Source organism: Cebus imitator, unplaced genomic scaffold, assembly GCF_001604975.1.
Source record: "Cebus imitator isolate Cc_AM_T3 unplaced genomic scaffold, Cebus_imitator-1.0 Scaffold2, whole genome shotgun sequence".
Classification (NCBI taxonomy): domain Eukaryota; kingdom Metazoa; phylum Chordata; class Mammalia; order Primates; family Cebidae; genus Cebus; species Cebus imitator.
Genome location: NW_016107317.1, coordinates 15941256 through 15960422, shown reverse-complemented (window position 1 = coordinate 15960422; position 19167 = coordinate 15941256). Strand labels below are relative to the sequence as shown.

Sequence of the window (19167 nt, the reverse complement as noted above, 5' to 3'; positions counted from 1 at the left end):
ATACTTCTATTTGTAAAACATCATGCTGGGTATACTAGGTCCTGAGGGGTTTCAAAACATGAATAAAAAGTAGAAGAAATGTACAAATGGCTACAAATGATAGCCAGGAACAATCAAGGGGGCGATAGAAGAAATATATTGAATGTGGGCCTGGTGTGGACCTAGCCAGACTTGGAGTTCCATTTGTAGTGATGATATGGGCTACTTAGCTCAAGGCAAGAGCCGGGAAAAATGTCACAGAGAATGTGTTTTAAATGATGTGCTTCTGATGTGGTTGGGGTTAGAAGTGCCACTCAGATGTGCAGAAGTAAAAGCAGCTTAGAGAGAATAGATACTTTTAATTCTTGGTACAACTTTAAAAAATGATAGATGTTAATCATTTTTTTGCTAAGTTATTCCTAGTACTTACATACACTGTTTTATTGAGGGGAGTATTACAACTATCTACCAAAATGTGTTTGTTTTAGATACTTATATTCTCATAGGTACTGATGTTAATATAAATTATCAAGAATGATAATAATTGGGTTTATCTAAAAATAAGAGTTGTCAAGCTATCAGCAATCCTGGTGGGATTATTATTCTTATTTATATCAAATTCCTTTCTTAATCATTCAGATTGTACATTCTGGAAGTCCTTCCTCTTGACATGAACTTCCTTTTCCCTCTTTGAGAGTGTTGTTTGCATCTCTGGACCAAGGGCTTCTTCCTAGGTTCTACCTATTTGAGGTCATGACTCTGAGTCTGGTTGCTTTATCTTCCTTTCTTCATCTCAGTCATTAAAATCAAAGCCTTGATCCCTCAGCTGGAATCCAGATCTAGCATAAAATTATTCCTGTTGACTTTTCCTGCCTTACCTACCGTCATTCCTTCACATATTTTTGGTGGTCATCTAGGATCTTCTACTCTTGGAAAATGTCTTCCACTTGTTTGGGGTATTTTTATACTGGATCCTTACATTTTTCACATGTGTTCAAAATCAGTCAGTCAGCTGCAGCTTCTCCGCACATCCAGCTGGTTCTTCTTTCTCTGTCCCAGCACATATCTGCTCTTGCCTGTTGACCTCCCAGCCTCCTGGGAAAGCCCCACTGTAGCCTTGACCATCACGAAAGCACAATATTGTCACCCTTTGGAATGCTTCCAACATTTCTATTCTTCCAGTCCTTAAATGGTGCTGGAGTTTTGCAGGCTAGGAAGCAGGGGAACAGGTCAGACTGTCTCCTCAAGCCTCCTAAAACACTTTTGTACTGCACACGCCCCAGCCTCTGCCAAACAATAATTTTAAACTCACAAACAGCTTCATTAGCTTCTGCCTTTAAGATTCTGTATTAGTTTCCTAGGGTTGCCAACAAGTCAACATAATCTTGGCTTAAAACAAACATAGTTTGGAGACCAAAATCACAGTGGTGACAGGGCTGCATCCTCTCAAAAGGCTCCATTCTCTGCTCTTCCAGCTTCTGGTGGCTCCACATGTTCCTTGCCCTGTGGCTACATCACTTTCCTATCTGCTTCAGTGGTCTCACAGCCTTCTGGTCTTCTAGATGTGACTCTTCTCTGTTTCTTTCTTTTATAAGGACATTTGTCACTGGATTTAGAGCCCAGGTATATAATTCAGGATAATCCTACCTGAAGATTCTTAACACTTACAACCTTAAACTTAACTTAAAGGGTCTGGCAAGCCTTTTCTTTCTTTTTTTTAAATATAAGATGACATTTACAGGTTCTGGTGATTTGAACATGGACATATTTTTGGGTGGAGAAAGGCACCATTTAACCTAAGACAGCCTGTTTTCTATAAGGGGTCAAAATCATTGAAAAGTGTCCAGCAAAGAAGGGCTACCTTACTCAGCATCATCACACAAGCTCTATTCTCCCTTCACTCCATAAACAGCCCTTCACAAACCAAAACTTCACTTTACTTCTTTAAACTACCTAGGAAAATATTTTTATGCATTTCAATTAAAACAAACAGGTTCTGATTTGGTGTGAGGGAGGAGTGAAAGAGATAAGAGATAAAGAGGTAGAAATCCTTAAAAAATCTTAATAAAATAGAGAGGAAGGTAAAGGGAAACATTTAATTAGAAAGTCAAAAATATATGTCAAATCTACAGAAGAAATCCATAACAAAATAAGAAACTAAATGGCAAAAGTAGTGTATAGCAGTGTTAAAATTATGGCAGGGTGAGATGGGACAGTCTGAGCCATGTGAGAATTTGTCCAAAAGTAGAAACTAGATGCTGGGGTGCCTAGCATTTATTGTGTTGATGGATACATCATCTTTAACCATTACATATTCTTGGTCTACATTGCCAGATAAAACTTCCCTAAATGATAAGATATTGAGTCATATACAAGCCTACAAGTACAGGTATTTACATGAGCAGATTGATTATTAAAAATATATGTGGAAATATTTGAGAAAAGCTTAAAATAACACCCAGACCTTCCTTGGTTGTATGTTTTATCATAACTCAATTAAATAAGCAATCTGGGATCATATTCCACCCATAATTTATCATCTCCCATTAGTACCTAGTAACATGAATTCTGAGGGATACCTAAAATCTTAATAAATTATTATAACATTAATTTTCACTGGTCCAAATTATTTAAGTATAAATCAAAACCAAGTAAAAATTATATAAACAGTAACCTTTTCTATCCTAGTTATAAATTATTTGCTAGCCATAGACTATAACAGTGGCAATCCATAACATTTTTCTGCTCCAATTGTACCCTTATGTCAGGATATCTTTTTAGATTCTACCTTCAGGCTATAGCTCCTTGCTATTCAAGGTGCAGTTCATGGACTAGCAGCAAGCCTGGCGGCTTGTTAGACATGCAGAATTGTAGTCACCCCACCTTGAACTTGCCTACGTATGTGATTCATATGCATATCACTGTAAGTTTATTATTTACTAAACCTCTTATCTTACTCACTTGAACTTAACATTTTGTCATTCCCAGTTATAGTTTTTATTTCAACTCAGTGTAATATATACCATTCTCCCAGAAATAGTAAAATAAAAATGTGAAGTTATAAAAGTGATGTTAATCAACCTATATTCTCTGTTTAATGTTTATTTAGATCCCCCAATTATTGAAGGAAATATGGAGGCAGCAAGAGCAGTGGACTTAATTCCATGGATGGAGTATGAATTCCGTGTGGTGGCAACCAATACATTGGGTAGAGGAGAGCCCAGTATACCATCTAACAAAATTAAAACAGATGGTGCTGGTATGTATATAAAAGAAGCTTGAAATTTTAAAAGATTTGTAAATACAGTGTGACTTCAATATATGGTTGAATGTATTTGAAAAGAATGCTCTGAGGTAAGTAATTCATCTAAAAAGCATGTATGTGTATTTCACGTGTGTATTCTCTATCAAGACATGCCACAAATCAAAAGAGGAAATATGAAGTTTAAGAATGTTTTACATAATTAATGTAGAGAAAGAGGTAAATAGGAACTACTGAAAACGCCACTGAGACTGTTGAAATGAGGTATTTAGACTATAAACTTTAATGTAAATTCTGAATCTTAACTAGGCAGACTCTTGCTTGATTAAACAGGTTTCATGATTTAGAAGGCTCATAATTTTACGTGTTTCTCGAAGTCATTTATAACTGAGTGGCCAAGTAAGTGTCTATTTTATGGTAAATACCAACTGCAATTAAATAGCCTTTAGTGCAGGAAATACTCTATTCTTTTTTCCCTTCTCCCCTATATTACTAAGGAAAAATGTTATTCTGATTCTAATGATAGCTCTTGTTTTATTATTCCCTGTATCAAAAAGAAAATGTAGCCTCTCTGAGCTCATTTGACGAGGCCTTGCCAAGCTTCAGTGTTTTAGATGGTGTAGAGAAGACTTTAAATGAATGACAGAATTCCATTAAAATTGTACTGTGATCTCTTTATATCACTTCTCTACATTCCTGCTTACCTCAGGTCCTTGGCCTAACTTCTAAATATAATGATTAGTTCTAATGTCTTTATTTTTAAAAGCCAAGTAATGCACAGGAACTGCCACAAGTAAACTATCTCTTAGTTTCATGCAATTTAATGTAATTCATTAGATAAAAATGATAATTCTGAAATTAAAGGGCAAAAGCACTAAAATACTTTGCCTGTAGTCAGTATTTTACATTATTTCATTTAATCCTCATAATAACATTTTGACAGGTAGTCCTATGCTCATGTTCACTAATGGGCAATAGACTCAAACACTAAACAGTTTATCTAAGTCAATATGATTAATTGCAAGATTCAGAATTCAAAGCCAGATCTGACAGCTGTTCCCACACATTGAGCTTTCTCTCTTAAAGTTGGCTTCTCAAGCAGGACTCCAGAAACATATTTATACGAATCTTTATTAGAGTTCTAATAGAAACTTAGATTTCATCTTTAACTATTATAGTAGATATTACCTAAACACTAAATTTTTTGTTTTAGCATATCCACCTGCAAAATGAACACTAGTGTTTGCTTTTCTCTACCTAATAGAAATTTCATCATGATGTGTAGGTAATCTAAGGTGAAGCTTTATAGGAGACAGATACCACATAGCCAGGATTTCTCTGTTTGGTTTTTATTATTATTCCCTAGAGCTGCCTATGTTTGTAATAGAGGCTTCTGTATTATAGACTGAACAGTTGCTCTTTCTTTAAAACGAAAAATAAAAAACTGGGGCATATTCTGAATATAACTTATACTTAAAATCATATCTGGAAATGACGTGCTCACTACAAGTGGTTTGCATGTGACTTTGAAGAATATTTACCTTGATGTCTTCTTATCCTTAAATGTTAGGAAAAAATGGTTTTCAAGTAATATTAAACCTAAAATGTTGTCACAGTTGTTACTTGAAACCAACTTATTTTCGTCATCACCTTCACCTCTTACATTTTCTCAAATGGTATTTTGATAAGGACTGAGTTCACTGTCTGGTGTGCTTACAAAATAACTTTCTTTACAAGCTAACAGAGCCAAGGCTAAAAGCAAACACACCTATTGACTGAGTAAGATACACCCTTGTAGTGATATGAGGTAACAACTCTCTAAGAGATGCCAGCATATGTTATGTGGGACAAAGGTTGGTCCCCAGCCTCATTATGCTGACTGAAAGACAAGACATTATCCAATGCCACACATGCCCTAATCTGTTCAATTACTTGATGTTAAGATCTCAGTGCACAGTTGGGTACATTCTTTGGATTCAGACAAGTGCATCATAAAATGGATGCTCCCAAATGAAAAATTAGAAGATGTATTTGTAATTCATTTTAACCCATTTAATTTTGACTGTAGAAAAGAGATAACGAAAGCATCCTTTGAAATGATGTGTCATGGTTAAGACATGCCCCCTTAGCTAATAGCTCTGCAGGTGCAGTTGGTGAGTCCACATCCTAAAAATGTACATTCAGGTTTAACATCTTTGTTAGTTAGCCAGATCGAGCCAGTTTAAAAAAGTAAAAAGAAAAAAGAATAAAACCAGAAACAACATGTTCATATTACATATAAAACCTCAATTTCATGCCTTATGAAGGTCGGTCATTCTTTCATTTAGTATTCTTTCTCGTTCTTCTTTCTTCTTCTTTTTTACACATATTTGATAAAGGAGAAGAATAGAACTAAGAAGCTATTTTAAGCTGGTAAGGTACTATGTGATGTTAGTTGCTGTCATTAATAATTAAATAAATCGTTTTTAAAAGCAGCAAAGAGGATAGATTTTTAAGCCATCAGAAGACCTGAATTAAAGATGGCAGCTTTTCTGTATGTGAACAGGGTAACCTGGGCAAGTTAGTTAATTTATTCAGGACTCATTTGCCTTTACTATTAAGTGGGGATAATGCCATTTCTCCATGTAACTACTTCAAAGTGCTGATCTGGGTATCCAACTAGATGTAGTATATGAAAATAACTTCTAAGTTCTAGATATGTCTATTATTAAGCTAGATCATTCATTCAGCAAATTTTTTGAATTAGGGAGATTTAACACATTGAATTAAAACTAGTAGTACATGTTTATTTTTTGCCACTATAAAAAGGGCATATCCAGACTGGGCATGGTGGTGTCTTGGGTGTATACATATTTAATATAGTTAAATTTTCTTGTTAAATTGAACCCTTTACTATTATATGCGTTTCTTTGTCTTTTTTGATCTTTATTGGTTTAAAGTCTGTTTTATCAGAAACTAGGATTGCAACCCCTGCTCCTCTCTGTTTTCCATTTGCTTGGTGGATTTTTCTTCATCTTTTATATTGAGGCTATGAGTGTCATTGCATGTGAGATGGATCTCTTGAAGACAACATAAAATTGGGTCTTGGTTCTTATTTCAGCTTGCCACTCTGTGTGTTTTAATTGGGGCATTTAGCACATTTACTTTAAGGTTACTGTTGTTATATGTGGATTTTATACTGTTATCATGTTAGCCAGTTATTTTGCAGACTTGTTTATGTGGTTGATTTATAGTGTCCCTGGTCTCTGTAACTCAGTGTGTTTTTGTGGTGGCTGGTAATAGTCTTTCTTTTCCATATATAGTGCTTCCTTCAGGAGCTCTTATAAGGCAGTTCTGGTGGTAATAAATTCCTTCAGTCATTTCTTATCTGAAAAGGATCTTATTTCTCTATGGCTTATGAAGCTTAGTTTGGCTGGATATGGAATTCTGGGTTGGAATTTCTTTTCTGTAAGAATGTCAAATGTTGGCTCCAAATCTCTTCTGGCTTATAGGGCTTCTGGTGAAAGGTCCATTGTTAGTCTAATTGGCCTCCTTTGTAGTTGACATGACCTTTCTCTCTAGCTGCCTTTAGCATTTTTCTTTCATTTCAACCTCAAAAAAATCTGATGATTATCGGTCTTTGGGATGATCTTCTTGTGAAGTATATTACTGTGGTTCTCTGCATTTCCTGAGTTTGAATGTTGCCATGTCTAGTCAGGTTGGGGAAGTTCTCCTGGATGATATCCTGAAATGTATTTTCCAAGTTGGTTCCATTCTCCGCATCTCTTTCAGGAGCACCAGTGAGTTGCAGATTCAGCTCTTTATATAATCCCATATTTCTTGGCTTTTTTTTCCATTTTTTAAATTATATCAGTTCCTTCATTTTTTTATAATTAATTATTTTTAGCTTCCTTACTTTGGGTTACATTGTACTCCATTAGATCAATAATCTTCATTTCTGTGCATATTTTGAATTCTATTTCTGTCAATCCAGCTACTCTGAGCCCAGTTCAGAGCCTTTGCTGGAGAGGTGATTCCATCATTTGGAGGACAGAAGGCACTCTGGAGTTTTCAATTTTAAGCATTTGCAGAGGATTCCTTCTAATCTTTGGGGGCTTATCTGCCTTCAATCTTTGAAACTAATGACCTTTGCTTTTTTTTCTCTTTTATCCTATTTGATGACTTTGAGAGTTTGATTGTGGTATAAGGTAGATTCAGCCAACTGACTTCATTTCTACAATATTTTATGGGGCCAGCATTCAGCTCCTAATTCCAGGACTGCATGCTATAACTCTGGGGACTTGTACTGGACCCCCACTTTGTCTTCTGTCTCCTAAAAGTTTGGCATCCACTTCACTGGACAGGAAGGCTGAGCTGTGGCCGCTGTAACAGAGTGCTGGCAAGTGCTTGGGTGTCTGCCTCCCTGCAGGTGTTCACCGCAGTGGCAGAGGCAACATAGCTGAGAAGGGGGTGAGAGCAGAGGACCCCTGGTGGAACTGTGTGTGGCCACGCTGGAAGTGGTATTGACTCAAGGGCTGGGTGCTGGTGGGCAAGGTCTGGGTGCCTTCTCTGTGTCCCCCAAGCAGGAGTAATCCACCATATACTTCTATAGATAAAAGGAAAAGCATGTAGTTTAGTTTCTGTGCAATTAGTGTACATAATTCACCAAGACTTTGCATGGCTAACATCAGAAGTTTTAATGTAGGTATTTTTGAATCACAATTATTAGGAGCTACAATTCAGTAAACAGATATCTTGCTGTAAGCACTCTAAGGAAGGTATGGCTATTCCACAATGGGAGGAGATTTGGGGACTAACATTTCATCTCTTTTAAATGTTTAACAGATTTGGGGATTATATTTCAGACTCAGTCAAAGCATTTGTGTGGGAAAGGAATGTCCTCTATAGAAATATGAACTTCATCCACATGGCTGGATAGCTGGGTGGTGCCCAGACTGCAGGAACAAACAATGAATGCTTTATTCTTCTGTACAAGATCGGTTAGGTGCTAAGTATACAAAAATCCAATAAGATACAGTGCTTACCTGAAGGAGTTTCAAAGAGAGAAAAACTTGGAGAGAATCAAAGAAGAGGCCATTGGACTTGGCAATTCAAAGCAGTTTTGTGTTTTTTTGAAGGAGGAATTTCAGTAATTTAAAGAAGTGGATATGAAGTGGCTATGTCATTTGGGATATGTATCCTGGGTTTTATCATCTTGCGCTAGGAAAATTTAGGACACCAACACATACGAGGAGTTTACGAGTGAAAGTTTAATAGAAGAGAAGAGAAGGAGAAACAGTTTTCTCTCTCTAGAGAGAGAGAGTGGTCCCTGAGAGGAAAAGGCTGTCTGGCAATGAATGCACCCAATTTTATACTCAGGATTGAGGAGGTGGTATCTGATTTTCATAGGGCTCACAGATTGGTTTGATCAGGTATGATGTTCACAAAGTTCAGGGGGAAGGCTGGTCATCCCATGCTAATCTTAGTGTGCAAATGGGCTTTCAAGTTGATCAGTGCCATCTTGTCTGCTTCTTACTGTACATGTGGCTGACAAAGAGAAGGGGAGCTGGAGCAGCCATCTTCAACATGTCTAGTCCTTAGTTCCTGCTGGCATTCACCTATGCAAGCTCCCAGTTTGCTTATCTCTGTCTGCAGCTTGACTTTATAGGCTGCTCTTTGTTAGAAAATGGTTTGAGGCTCCTTTTCAATAAAAGGCAAAGTCTTAGCAAGGACTCTCATACATTTACTTTCTGCCTAAGTGATTTCTTCCTAAATCTTATATGATTCTCCCTTCTGGATTGGTAACCCTAACTGCTGTTAGGGGTTGTTTGGATGATAACTCTTTCTGGCCACCTGCTGCTAAAAAAGTACGCTGTGTGGGGAACAGCAACTAGGACTCCTCCTGGGGTCACCTTAAGGGTTTTTGGAAAATAGGCATGTCCATGTGCAGATTCTGTCTGTAGCACCATTTGGAGTTTGTTTCTGGTCAGAAGAGATGAATTTTAGTTTGATATGAATATTAATACTGGCAGTATTAGTGGAGGTACTATAGGCCACAATCATAACAGTAGGGTTTGATACCTGTCAGCCATTTTGATAGACTGATATACTAGTTTGTTTCCACCAGATGTTGTTGTACTTTACCAGAAGTCTTGATACAAAAAACAACATTTTTTTTTTTAGGAAAACATATATTCCACCCTTGCTTTGCCATAAGGGGATAATTTCTGGTCTAGATTATATTTCATAACTTGCAATATGATTGGGAGAAATATGTTATTGGGTGGCTAGTGTAATTTTAGTGTTAGCTAAATCTTTCCGGCAAATAATTCCTTCATGGCTTCCACAAACCATCTGCAACATGGCTAAACTTTCTCACTTGTCCTAAACATCTTTCTTTTTAAACAATCAACTCTTTTGTTTTTTTAGGACATATATTTACCATCCTTTTAATCCTTTCAAGATTTTCACAAACCATCTATGACATGCTTAAACCTTCCGAATTGTCCTAAACATCTCTCTTTTAAACAACTGTTTCCTTTATAATAAGTATTTGTTACAAGATCCTTTCTTAATTTCATTCCTTTATAATCTTCTTTGCACCAAATGGTAGCATGAGCATGAAGAACTCCAAAAGCATCTTGGAATCAGTGTAAAGGTTAGCTACCTTTCCCTTATTTAACTCAAGTGCTCTTGTAAGAGCTATCAGTTCCACTAGTTGAGTGTTTGTGTCTGGAGTGAGAGACACACTTTAAATAACAGCATTCAGAGTGACTACAACATATCCTGCCTTATGAACTTCTTGCTCTATAAAGGACCTTCCATCTGTGAAAAGGGTCCAATCTGGATTTTCTAGGGGAGTTTTTCTGAAATCTTCCCTGGCTGCATAAGTCTGTACTACAACTTGTTCACAGTCATATTCAGTTTCCCCAGTTCCCTTGGGGAGAAAAGTGGCTGGGCTTAAACAAAAACAAGTTTTTAACTGGACGTTGGAACCCTCTAACTATAGAGCTTGATACTTAAGGAGACTGCTGTTAAGCAAAGGCTTCCCTTAGAGGATAGTAATCCCATCATATTATGTGTGATATACATAGTCAAGTTATTTTCCAGGGTTAATTTGAAGGCTTCTGGGACCAGTAGGGCCACTTCAGCAATGGCTTAGAGGTATGCTGGCCATTCTTTAACCACCAAATTAAGTTCCTTACTCAGGTAACCCACTGGCTGTTGAGCTGGTCCTCAGACCTGTGTTAAAAATCCCTGGGCCATTTTCTTCCTTTCTGATATACAGATTGAAGGCCCTTCCTATGGAAATGCTGTGACTATAACCTCATTAATGAGATGGAGGTCCTGAAGTAGTCTTTATTTCCTCTTGGGTTTTCTTACTTCTAATACTGGGGTGTTGAAGAGGCTGATACAGGGTTTGAAGAGGCCCTGTACCTTCAGGTTATTAATAATGGCTTCTAGACATTTCCTAGCCTCTGGCTTCAGTGAATATTGTTTCTGGTTAGGAAAAGAAGTGGGATTCTTAAGACAGATCTGACCTGGCCGAGCAGTTACAGCTCAATTTATTTTTTCTTGAGTTGCCCACACTTCTGGATTAATATTAACTTCTACCAGGGGATGACAAAGAGTTTTTCCTGAGGGTATAAGGATGCTGGCCTGCATGCGAGTAAAATATGTCTACCTTATAAAGGAGTGGGACTTTCTTACATGATTAAAAAGGCATGTGTAAATATTAGGATACCCATCTGCAACCTAAGGTGTTGCAAAAAATATTGAATTCATGTTTTTCCTGAGGCGCCCCTCGTGGTCATGCTATGGAAAGAGGGGAGGCCTGGATTAGAGTGGAGAAGAGAGAAACTATCTCTAGTGTTCAGAAGGAGATCTACCTTCATTCATTTTCAGAATCACCCAGGGCTCCTGTGCTGTATATTAGTTTGAGCCACTGGATCCCCGGGAGCCATCATTCCTGCTGGACCTTCTGTGGGACTGGTTTGGAACCTGTGTGACTTTCATCTCTGGGGTCAGTCTGATTTCCAATAGCTCCTACCACAGGATGGACAGGGTCGAGGTGGTTTTTTCTTGCTGCCTGGGCACTCTTTTTAAAAGTGCCCTGACTTGCTGCACCGATAGCAACTAGTAGATGTACCTCAGGGATTCTGGACTTTGTCTGCAGAGCAGCTTTTAGAACCTCTGTTCTTCTCTTTTACTTCCTTTCTTTCTCCTGGACCTCCTCCTGGTCCCTATTATAAAAAACCAAAGTGGTCACCCTAAAGAGGTTCTCCAAGATGCTATCTGCTGCTATAGACTGCTTCTGTAGTTTTCTTCTATTATTGGGAGTTGCCTTTTTAATAAACTTGCCTTTTAGGATGAGCTGTCCTCAACTGATTCAGGGGATAAGGAGGTTTGTTTTATGAGATCCTCTCTCAGTCTTTCCATAAAGGGTGCAGTATTCTCATCTGGCTTTTAGTCTATCATGGAAAGTTTAGAGTAATTAATAGATTTTGCCCTTGTTCTTCATAGGCCCTACAATATATACATTATATAGTGTTTTCTTTTCCATTATGTATGACATCATTGGTGTTCCAATTACAGTTGTTTAGAGGAACTGCTTCCCTTCCTGTCAGAAATGGTGTTTCCATTATTTCTTTGCCTTCCCTATCTCCTTTTTGTCCTTTTTAGTCTCCCATATGAGACATGTTGCTCATCTCCAAAATTTTCTACTTCCTGCAGAGCTGACTCCTTTTCAGCTGCAGTTAGGATTTGGCTTAAGAGCAGCATAACATGTCTCCATGTGTGATGAAACACCTGGGTTAAATTTTGGAAGCTTCTATATACCTATCAGGGTCATCAGGAAATTGACCTAAGTTTTCCTTTATTTGCCTAAGGTTCTGCAATGAGAAGGGAACTTAAGGTGACCTCAAATAAGAGGATTCTCAGATGTTCCTCTGGAAATTGCTTTTCTAGCCTTAGGGAATCATTCCCTTTGGGGCTCACTGGTATGATTGCTAAAAGGGCTAGGTTGATTTTGTAAAACCTGCAAAGCTCTAGTAAGAAGGCCATGTCCTTATGCAAAAGAAAATGAGCCACTTTTTCTTCAAAGTCTCAAGGTCAAAGGAGTCTCTGTGCATTCAGACCTTAGATGATAAAGAGAAAGAGAAAAAGGCATTCCTTTACTCTCCTTTCTTTTGATGTGACTTAAGGTGGAGACAAGGACATTGAGGGCGTCCCCCCTGCTGTTTTTCCTCCATGGTTCCTGGGGTCCTTCCTGTCACCTTGTTAAATGTGCTGCCCATGGTTACAGGTGTGACTTCCCCAGCTGTGGAACCAGAGAAACTAAGTGATAGGTTTTAGTCATGCTCACCCATGTGACTCTAATCCTCTGCCTGCAATTTTCCTTTGATTTCCTAGACTTGTCTGGCCTGTGGGGCTCCCTGAAAAATGCACCTCGGGAGAGATTATGTAATAGTTGTATTTGGGCTGTTGTTGCACTTGCCACCTTAATGGAGGAAGTGTGGTGGTTTTAGCTCTATATCCTTATATTATGGCCCATGCTAAAGTGTTTACCCATAGATAATTGTTCTGGTTAACTTCCAGACTTCAAATCCCCTTGTTAATTATCATTCTAATTGGAGGTAGAATAAGTGTCCTAAAAGAACATAGAGACCAAATGGCTGTTTTCCTGATGGTAGGACAGTATAGAGACTAAAATTTGGTTCTGCAGAACATTTTAGTCCTAATTATTGAAGGTAGAGTTTTCCCATTCACAGAAACAGTGTATAGCCTGGTTTCTAGTAGAGAGGGATAAAAAGGGGAAATAATTAGGAAGCTAGGGATTTTGGTAAAGGACCGATTATGTGCCTCATGGAGAGGATTCCTATTCCACTATATGGTTCTGCTGACCTTGAGATGCCATGTGCTCTTTAGACCAAGGGCAGAGTGACCTTGACATATCATGTGCTCTCCATACCAAGGGCAGAGAGTGACCTGGAAATGCCTTGTGCTCTCTAGACCAAGGGCAGGGAGAGATGCTCTCTGTGGGGGTTGGGGGTGCCCTCTCTTCCTAGAAAATCACAGTATATTCCTTGAGCTATGTCTCCTGTTACTATGACATTCCCTGATCTTGGCAAACAAGATTTCTTCCTGAACTGTAAAGCTTCCTGCATATCGCATACACAGAGAGGATAAGAGTTATGACAGTTGCCAACAGGAAAGGAAGAAACTATGATAGAAAAGTTGGAGACCCTGTGGCCAACACCCCATCAGGGTGGTCAAAGGCTGGGGTCAATCCAGTAGCCTTTGGAAAACATGAGGGAGTAGCCCCAGCCAAAAATTCTCATTTGCCCCAGGACTTCTTCCAGCCCCACATGACAGCTAAGTCCTCCATGAAAGGAAGCTGGTTCAAACATGGCTAATATGCCAAGCAACCCATCTGTACCTGGTGGATTCTTTATGTTCTCCCCAGTAAGCCTGTCCCCCAAGTCTTCTAAGGGTGGCAGCCAGGTTGTTTTTAAATGCCTGAAGTGGGCCCAGTATTTTGTTTGATTTGGTTCTAAAATGGAGGTCAATAGCCTCAGAATGGAAGGACACAGTTGGAGTCTGCTCCTCTACTCACTGTTTTGATTAATGTTGTACCTTGGTACCCCAGATGAGGTCCCCAATATGAAGCGGCTATGCTGTCTGGGGTATATTCCCTGGAATTCATCATCTCACATCACGAAAATTTAGGATGTGGATACACACAAGGAGTTTAAGAGTGGAGGTTTAATAGGCAGAAAAGAAGAGAAAGAGAAACAGCTCTCTCTCTAGAGAGAGTGGGGTCCCCGAGCAGAAAAGACTGGATGGTGGTGAATGCGCTGGATTTTATAGTCAGGTTTAAGAAGGCAGGGTCTGATCTACATAGGGCTCACAGATTGATTTGATCAGGTATGACGTTTACATCGTGCATGGAGAAGGCTGGTTGCTACACCCTAATCTTATGCAAATGGGCTTTCCAGTTAATTGGTGCTGTCTGGTCTGCTTCTTACTTTACGTGTGACTGAAAAAAAGGGAAGATGGAGCTACCCTCTTGAACATGTCTAGTCCTTAGTTCTTGCCACCATTCACCTATGCAAGCTCCCAGTTTGCTTGTCTATGTCAGCAGCTCCACTTTACAGGCTGCTCTTTCTTAGAAAATGATTTCAGGCTGCTTTTCACTAAAAAGCAAAGCCTTACTTTTTAGTGGACTAAAATGGAGGGACTCCCATATGCTTACTTTCTTCCTAAGTGATTTCTTCTTAACTCCTATATTGGATACATGTGCGTTGTTAAAAAGTGATTATGGAGTGAAGTACAAAAAAAAATAGCCATATATCAGTTCTTTCATGCAGTTCAGTGGCAGAAAAGGGAGCAATGGCTTGGGGATTAAGAAGAAAGCAGTAGACAGAAATATTTTTAAGGAGACTACAGAGGCTCTTTCTAGCAAGGGAACTGAGACTACAAGATGATGTAAGAGAGTGGGGGAGGGAGCACTTTGGAGTCACTAAAGGCACAGTTTCAGAGAAAAGTTGAGAAAGTGAAAGTGAGAGCAAAGAGATAATATTAGATTTCTAATATTTATAGATATTTGGGGAAACATTATCCAATACAAATGCATGGTTTCTTAACATTGATTTGTAGAATGAAGCATAAAACTAACACAACAGTAAGTTGTTAGAAGTTCATAGGGTTCAAAAGTAAAAGTGGCAAAATCCTTTTCCAACAGAGTCTATGTAATCCTTCAAAATCATATTAACTGAAAAGACAGAAGAAGAAAAAGATGGGCAGGCAAATTTGCTTTGTTATCCTTTGCTGAGGGAAATGGGCACATTTCCTGTGGCACCAAATCAATTTTTATCTTGGCAGAAAAACAGATTATTACAGCTACTGTGAGCCATTGTTATTATAATTGCGTTGATCATGTGTGCAGTGTGTTTTTCCTAAAGAAAAACTTTGTGGTTTCTGTGGTGAATACAAATTCTAACGCCAGAAAAAAATATAGTCCCTAGTTTTGTTGTTTTGAATATATTTGTTTGTTTCAGCACCAAATGTGGCTCCTTCAGATGTAGGAGGTGGAGGTGGAAGAAACAGAGAGCTGACCATAACATGGGCAGTAAGTATTGATGAGTTGCACATATTATAGGTTGCTTCATAAATCGAGTTGAAAGAGAAAGCCCAATGCACAAGCAAGAATACATTACTATTTTTTTTTTCTTAAATGCATATCAGACTTTATCTGGCTTACTGTGGCTTAGTGTGTAGTTCCTACGCAAGAATGAATCCTGGATGGTAATATATCTGTTAGCCTAGGTGATTAAACATTCAGCTGTCTCATTCCAGGGATACTTTGATCACTGTAGTCTGGTAATCTAATTGTAATTTAAAACATTGTCTCTGGACATTCTAAATTCCAAAGATTCCATTTACAAACTTTGTATCAAAACCCATTTTTAAATTGGAGTCTGCCTTCTCACTTGAAGCTTACTTTGATCACTGGTGTAATGTAGCATGATAGGTCAATCTTAGAAGTCACCCATGGGACTAGTTACTGAGGTATCCAAAGCATTTTATTACAGTTTCATGTGTCAAAGGAGAGTTCTCTATCAGAGACTATAATCACTAGAAAATAATACATCTTAGCTGGATTTTGGAAATAGGAAAGATATTGGGAGGGGTGGGAAAAGTTGTTATAGGACAAAATTGTCTGACTTAGACATCTGGCATTTATCCAGATAACATGGTTTATATAGATTCATGCATTCATTAAATATGCTTAGCGTTGGATCACTGCAGATAGTCAAAGAGCAGAATTTAGGCTCCAAAGGATTTTGAAGACTGTATAAAAAAAAATGACAGGTTTTATTATTTGCATAAGTCAAACTGATTTATTTAATAAGTGAATGCTTAGCAAAACTTGACTCACTATGTGCTTTGTAGTCATTTTTATGCTTAGCATTTAAATCACATTTTAAAGCAAGATTTAGTGAAAAAATCCATTTGCTAATCTGAATCTTAAAATATTTCTAAGTTTTACTGCCAATAAAATGTCACAAAAATGCAAATATTATAAAAATTTGAACATTTTGCTTTTTCTCTTATGGCTTGATTTGATTTTTGTAAATTCTGTGGATATCTGCTACAGAATAAGATGGGCCTTATTAAAAAATTCAAAACTGGAAATTCTCCTACAAAGATTCAAATTCAAGTTTCTGGAGATAAAGCCTGAGAGTTATTTTTGAAAGCTCCATAGCTGATTCTGTTACACTCTAAATTCCAAAAACTAAGTAGAGAACTATCAATAAGAAAAATGTTTAAACTATTGTAGAATTGTTAGGCTGTGCTATCTAATAATCTAAAATCACAGGTCTGTTACTATATTGTGCAACCACATACAACTTCTACCATTTGATCTTTAAACATTTCTACATCTTCCTATTTAATGCAAGTATGTCCAAGCAATAGTGTTATTTACTTCAAGGTTTTGCCTCAAGACATCTTAAATTTGATTTTCTGGTTAAAAAAAAAAAAAGTAAATATACAATCTGTGTATTTACCTTAATTGCTAAAAAGGGCTAACTGGCAAGTACTCACTAGAAGTAGCTGGTAAGTCAATTTTATTAATAATAGATGGTTAGGCCTGACATAGACTTCTTTATAAGGCAATTGACATGGGTGATAATAAGAAACCTTGAGAAAATGATGAAAAACCAAGCACTTGCTTTAAGCACTGGGGATAGACAGAGACCCAAAGCCATCCTCCTACAAATGGGCTTCCTCATTGTCACCTGCTTTTATTCCTCTGATCAGTTTCTTTTTGATCACAGAGTAGATATTCTAGAGTCTTGTATAACTCTCCTACCATTGCCTTTCAATTCTAATGAAATTCATTTGCTCATCCTTTAAATACATACTATTTGAAGCCCTGTTCTAGGTGCTAGAGATAAAGAGGTAAACAAAACTGACAAAAACTCTGCCTTCATAAAATGTGTATTCTAGTAGTTGAGAGAGACAATAAAGTAGATAAGTAAGTAAAATGTATAGATTGTGTTAGGGTTAAAGAAAAACACTACGCAGTGGGGTGGGGCATGGGATATTGTGGAAGGAATCTTGTAGTGGCAGAACCTGTGGCCAGAGAAAACAACGTCAAGTAGGTGATTTTTACCTCAAGAAAGTGAGGAGGTGGGGAGGAGTACCATGACATCTAGGAGAACATTCTAGGCAGAAGGAACTGAAGTAAAAAGGCCCAGAGTAGGAGGCCTCTGAGGTGTTCAAGGAGTAGCAAGGCTACCATTTGGTAAATAAGGTCATCCCATGTTTGAGCATGTTTTTCCTCTGGCATTTGGAACCAGCACTAATATAAGAACTGAGTGTGTTTTTACAAAGAGCATGCCTCCATGTGTGTTATTGTCCCCGTAGGATTCCCTCCATTACCTGTATTACTGAAACTTACTCAATATTTTAATTTATATTTAGCCTTTGTCAAGAGAATACCACTATGGCAACAATTTTGGTTACATAGTGGCATTTAAGCCGTTTGATGGAGAAGAATGGAAAAAAGTCACGGTTACTAATCCTGACACTGGCCGATACGTCCATAAAGATGAAACCATGAGCCCTTCCACTGCATTTCAAGTCAAAGTGAAGGCCTTCAACAACAAAGGAGATGGACCTTACAGCCTAGTAGCAGTCATTAATTCAGCACAAGATGGTAGGTCAAAGAAAGTCCTTACTAACGTGAAGAGGGAGGAAAACCTAATTCTCTAATAGGCGTTTAGTTTGCTTCCTTTCAGGACTGACTTAATAAGACCTTTTTATAGCATTATGCATTTAGTAAATGAGTACTATTTTAAACCAAATTAAATGTCAGCCTCTTCATCTAAATGATGAGAATGTTGCTCAAGTCTTTTTTATCATTTAGCTCCTGCCCATGGTATTAGGAAATTCCCATTAAAATAATTGGCTTAGCCCCCCATTTCTGGGCTCTTGATTCTAATTTTGTAGTCAGAAACTCTTCATACTTGAACAGAACATCACAATGTCTATATATTCATAACATTTATAATTCTATAACATATATATTATTTGTAAAATGGCCCAAAATTCTAACTTATAAATGCATGTAACTGTAGCATTCATATAACTTTTTATTACAAGAGAGAACAAATTTTCTTAAAGGGAATCTAGATATAATTATATGAAAAAGGGGTCAGATAGTCAGTTGATATTGTTTTTCTGAAAAGGGAAACATTTAGGGAAAATGTTTCCTATAGGACATTTAGGGGAAAAAAAACCAATACTAATACCAGCTCTTTTTGTTTTTCAGAAACTAACTTAACTAAGCATGGCCATAGAGGACTTTATATGATTATACAAGTGATACGTGGTTTTAGATTAAGCATAATTACATTATTTTCTCTGATTTTCTGTTTAAGCTGCTATACTTTTGTTATTTATATTCCTGTCAAAAATAATACCTTCTTATATTTCTTTATTCATGTGCACTATGTAAATAATGGCTAGAAAAGCAAATAGATATGTCATTGCCTTCTGATCTTTGGCAATGATACATTTACCCTTGGCCAAGTTTCTCTTTGCACATGTGTGAGAAGCACAAGTGGAAGAGCTGAAAAACTAAAGCTGTGTAAGGTACTCTTCTATCCTTAGAGGAAATGTGCTCTATTGGTTCACCCAACTTGCATTATTTTTACTTCAAAACAGACGTTTAGCCATGCCTTAGACTTCAACAGAAATTCTCACATGTTCATCAGTCACAGGATTATTCGTTTTAGTATTTGTTTAAAAATGTAATATATAACTAAATCATCCTATGATCTTTATTTTATTAAATGTTATTTTATTCTATATATGTATCTCATAATACCATGTCATGTATCTTAAATATACATAAATTGATTTAACAATTATTAATA

At 37.5% G+C, this 19167-nt stretch overlaps 1 protein-coding gene across 4 annotated transcripts in view; it reads left to right on the top strand.

Moving 5' to 3' along the window:
• The window catches only part of CNTN1 (contactin 1), a 372749-nt gene that overhangs the window by 303488 nt on the left and 50094 nt on the right, over positions 1-19167 (top strand). For all 4 annotated transcript variants that reach the window (XM_017530373.2, XM_037739053.1, XM_017530379.2 and 1 more), the window contains 3 exons: positions 3089-3238; positions 15280-15350; positions 17711-17945. In XM_017530373.2, coding sequence (XP_017385862.1) covers positions 3089-3238; positions 15280-15350; positions 17711-17945 — 456 coding nt within the window. The remainder of the gene's footprint in view (positions 1-3088; positions 3239-15279; positions 15351-17710; positions 17946-19167) is intronic.